Here is a 5,171-nt window from a genome sequence, read left to right as displayed (position 1 = left end):
GAAGACTAGGATTCAAGAGTAGAGGATTTGGTTCAGATGTTAGCTTATCTTCCTGATGAGTATTAACATCAACATGATTGTTGAATTGATTTTCATACCTTAGAGAGATGACAGAGTTCACATTTTTATGAGACTTTTGGTTTTGATAAAATTTAGGATTAACCTCGGGTTGACTAGGGAAACGATTTTTCTCTCTCTCTCTCTCTCTCTCACTGATTGTGTTTGCCAATTGACTAACTTGGACCTCTAGCTTAGATATGGCTTGTGTGTTTGAATTTAGCAACTGCCTATCTTGGGTCATAGCTTGCATGAAAGATTGTTGAGATTTAAGTAAAGCCTCCATATTTTTTTCAATGGAATTCAATTTCTTATCAGATTCACTAAAACCAGGAGGGTTTAAGGGGACCGAGTTAGGATAATGACCAAGATTTTGAGTTGGGTATGGACCAGGATTGGGCTTTTGAAAAGCAGGTTGAGAATTTTGATTAAACTGATTGTATTGACATTGATTTCATGAGAAATTTGGGTGATTCTTCCAACCAGGATTGTATGTGGGTGCATATGGATCATTCCTAACTCTAGGTTGAAACATATCATTAACTTGTTCACTTTCAGGGCAATTGTCTATTACATGATTAGGAGAACTACAATTTGCACATATAGAAAATTGAAAAGGCACATTGTTGGTATCTAAGGCCTCTAGACGTTTAGTGAGTGTAGCTAACTTAGCTTCGGTTGTAATAGAATTACCAACTACGTGTAAGCCCTTAGATCTTTCAGGTTCCGGATTAGGTTCCCTAGTTGACTCCCACAACATTGTTTTTTCAGCTAACTCCTCAAAATATTGCCAAGCTTCTTCCTCAGTTTTATCCATAAATTTATCTTGGCACATAGACTCTAAAAAAGCAGTGGTTTGACTGTCTAAGGCTTCATAAAGAATTTTACAAAGTCTCCATTTTTCTATACCATGTTGAGGACACTTAGACAAAAGTTTTTTAAATCTATCAAAATACTTCCAAAAAGACTCATTTCGATTTTGTTTAAATTGGTTAATTTCATTCCTAAGTCTGTTTTCCTTATGGTTTGGAAAATATTTTTTAAGAAAGATAGACACAAATCCATCCCACGTGGAAATAGAAATAACAGGTAAACTATACAACCATTGTTTAGCCTCTTCTTTTAAAGCAAAGTTAATAAGTCTGAGCCTAATGGAGTCTGAGCTAAGTTGTTGGAGTTTTTGTAAAGCACATACTTCCTCAAATTCTCGAATGAAAAGATATGGATCCTCTCCCTCTACCCCAGAAAACCTAGGCAACATGCTAATGTGGTGATGTTTGATTTCAAAATTGTTCGCGGTTACTTCAGGTAGGACTATGCATGAGGGTTCAGCGGAACGAGTAGGATAACAACGGTCTTTAAGTGAGACAACCATGATTACAAGTGGAATTTCTACTTCTTCTTTTGACTCAATTTTAGTGGGTGAAGAGAAGTCGAGTTGCCTTACTACTTTAGGATATGAAAGGTTAGAGTGTCTTATTAATATAGATGAATGGTCTCGAACCCAATTACTTTGCATATAAGACAAGTAATCACGTAGCAGATAAGAGCTATAAGTCAACAAACAAGAAAAATTGGAAAATCAAAAAGAAAAAAAAACTTAGATCTATGGGTAATCCTAAAAAAAAATCTAGACAACTCCTAACTTTTGGACTACCAAAAAGTCTATAAATCTAGATTTATTCAAACTGATTGGCCAGGTAAGCGGGGGCACTTCCTTGTAAACAAGGCGCTGAATTAGAGAACCGATTGCCTAGTCACCAATCCAAATTGGCCAGGTAAGTGATACACTTGTCTTGTCACCAAAAGTTCGAATAATTCCAAATTTACTTCCTCTTTTAAGTACCTTCCTAATTGAGCTCGAAATCCTACGGCCAACGTCTACTTAATTTTATTAAGGTAGGTGAATGCAAGATGAAGGAATTAGTGATTTGTAAAATAACTTGATGTGTAAAATAACTGCAAGTGCACAACAGTTAATTGTAGCAAATACAGGTCGATCCACAGAGACTATGAATTTTCAAAATCCTAACAATTTAAATCAGGTGAACTAGATAATAAGATTTGAGAGGAGTTTGAATTAACCTAATTAGCAAATAGATCAAATAATATGGAAAACCTAGGAATCCGAATCCGTTAATCAATCACAATTAAAATCAACTCGCCCTAAAATCAATTCTCTTTTCTTCACAAATAAATTTTAATTAACGAGACAAGCATATACTATGAAACTTGTTATCTAACAATAACCCATCAAAACTTCATGGAGCAAGCATATGCTATGAAAAATAAATCCGGTAATAATAATATATCAAAATCACTTTATCAATTAAATAATTAAGCACCAAGAAAAATCATGAGAATCAAATAATAGGAACGAGAAGATATCAAAGCAATCAAATTAACTTCATCTTCATCCTAGGGAACAAATTTAGCTACACATGATAAAAAGATGAACAAAACAAATAACTAATTGGGTGTCTTGGGTGTTGGAATGTTGAATGTGTAAAATACAAGAGGGGAGACCCATATATATAGGAAAAATATGAGGGTTGGGTTCTTGGAATACAAGTAGGATTTTTAAAGTAAATTCTTCTTCTTTTTCTCCAATAAGGATTCTATTTATCTTCCAATTTCCTTGACTTCTAGAATAGTCCACCTCCTTGCTTTTTTTGCACCTTTTCCAACTCAAATTCTGATTTTATTTATTTTCCTACAAAACAAAGTAAAATAATTTTTTTATTAATAAAATTACGAAAACAGACATAAAATAGGTATTAATATATGCAATAATATGGACCTATTAAATAGCTTCACTGAAGATATTTTGGAACAAATAAGTTATTAATTTTGAATTTTTGGTGTTAAGCCAAATAGGTGAAATGGTATGCTACTTTCTGGGTGGTACATGCCTTAATGTGCCTGTCCTTCAAGGATCGACAGAGGAGGCGAGTAATAGTGTCATGCGATACTTAATTATCTTTGCTACATATTTTGACATACAGATCTTACAGTCTTTTTTAACTATTCTAAGTCCCAGTTTGAAAATGAGTTGGTGAGAACATTGAGAGGAAGAACCTAAACCCGGGTATTGTAATCAAGATGTGGCAGCCTAAAGCCCTGGATGAACTCCAAAGTGCAGTTCTTGGCCTTTGTAATGGGAAAACTAAACCCAAGATCTATGACTTTTGGTTCTCTGCAGTGACCATAACCTATTAGACACCCTTACTCGTGGATGCAGTTCTTTCTGAAAATTCAGCGAGCACCACAGAGAATAGTGTTTGTCCTTCAATTATCAACCCAAATAACATTCATGATTATCGTTGTACCAGATACTAAAACTATCAGCCCCTAAGTTGTAGGAACAAAAGTGGAGTGATTTAGCTCCCGAGAGGTCTGGAGAGGAGGAGAACCATGATTATGAATATTTCTCCTTGCTGAGTGAAGTTTATTGCAACAACTATAAACAAAATTACTAACTCCATTGCTAAGGAGTCTGAAAAGGGTGCAGATACACTACACCAATAAAGGACATTGCTGAAAAGAATGTTCAACCTGCGTTCAATATATTCCAGCTTCTAGGTTACCCCATTATTGAGTTTTAACTCGTCTAAATGATTCAGCTATAATATAGAGATTTCGGAAGAAACAAGTTATAAGTTTTTTGCTACGCTGATGAAGTAAGTAGTCTGTTATGAGGATTGCCCGACCTCCTTTATACTCAGCAATTTGAGGAAAATATTATAACAATGTCAATAAAATGAGCAAGGGGAATTTTTTTGTTTTTTTGCTAGATTTATAGGGGAAATTCTAGCTATAGATTGTTTGTTCGGATTTGAGGTGTCTGGTTTTGGTTTCCATTTTTTCTTCCAAAGCACAAATATATATATATATATACCATACTATTATAAGCAGAACACCCTCTATTTGATAGTCGGTTGCTCGGTACAGTTGTTTGGTACGGCAAATAACAACCGTCAGATCTAAAGTCAGATAGATGAGAACCGTTGGATGCAATAATAAATATTATTATATTAATGTTAAACTGCTCTCATGGATTCAGGGTTCGAATCCCGTCAACAGCTTATTATATTTAAACTTTTATATTCTTTATTTTAACAATTTCTACATTTCAAGGCTCGAGTCCCGTGAACAACAAATTATATTATATTATTTATTTTCAGTCAAGTCTCAAATTATCACAAAACATCCTCTATTTGGTAGTCAGTTGTTGTTCGGTACAGTCGTTTGATACGACAAATAACAACCGTCAGATCTAAAGTCAGATAGATGGGAACAGTTTGATGCAATAATAAAATAATATTATATCTCTCATGGATCCAGAGTTCGAACTCCGTCAACAACTTATAATATTTAAACTTTTATATTCTTTATTTTAACAATTTCCATAGGTTGAGGACTTGAGTCCCGTAAATAACATATTATACTATATTATTTATTTCCAGTCAAGTCTCAAATTATCACACAACATTATTATTAGAACTTACTATGTTCTTCAATTTATTTTTTAACTATTGAAAATATATATCAAAATATAATAATTTTAAGATATAAATATATTATTAAAAATCATTCAAGTGTTAAAAGCAGTCCGTGCATCGCACGGGTCATAGGCTAGTATATATATAGGCAAGTGCTCAAATACAAATCAATATTAGAATACAAACTACAAATCAATAAAAGCCATATGTTTAATCCCTTTCTCTCTCTTCTCTTCCATGTGCATCATGTATTATTTTCCCCATCATTTTTTATTTGACTTTTCCTGTTAATCGGTTAACTTCTTTTAAAAAATAATTTTACCATATTTTTCTTCATCTCCCACTCATCAATTTGCATAGCATATTTGCTATATTTTGACGAGAAATCATCATTTAAGCTTAACTGAATCACAAATCAGTACTATTTCAGGAACCAGTAGATTTTAGTGATTCTCGTAGGCATAATTACTGATTTATCGCTGAAATATATCAAATATGGTATTCATACTGATTGTTGGAGGATGTAGAAAAATACAGTGAAATTATATTTTAAAAAGAATTCACCAATTAACGGGAAAAATTTAATTAAAAATAGAGGGAATAAGGTGGAGT

General features: G+C 33.3%; 1 protein-coding gene across 1 annotated transcript; it reads right to left on the bottom strand.

Annotated features, from left to right (window-relative positions):
• Positions 1-511: 511 nt before the first annotated feature.
• Positions 512-874, bottom strand: LOC141714047 (uncharacterized). Its single transcript, XM_074517592.1, has one exon. It carries the CDS (start codon positions 872-874, stop codon positions 512-514), a length of 363 nt encoding a protein of 120 aa, XP_074373693.1.
• Positions 875-5,171: the final 4,297 nt, after the last annotated feature.

This window comes from Apium graveolens, chromosome 3 (assembly GCF_009905375.1).
Source record: "Apium graveolens cultivar Ventura chromosome 3, ASM990537v1, whole genome shotgun sequence".
NCBI classification, from domain to species: Eukaryota; Viridiplantae; Streptophyta; class Magnoliopsida; order Apiales; family Apiaceae; genus Apium; species Apium graveolens.
Note: the sequence above shows the minus strand (reverse complement) of the source record. Positions and strands in the feature narration are given on the sequence as shown.

What these genes read in the sequence shown, in the direction of transcription:
- LOC141714047 (XM_074517592.1), bottom strand. Translation starts at nt 874, where the DNA reads ATGGATAAAACTGAGGAAGAAGCTTGGCAATATTTTGAGGAGTTAGCT.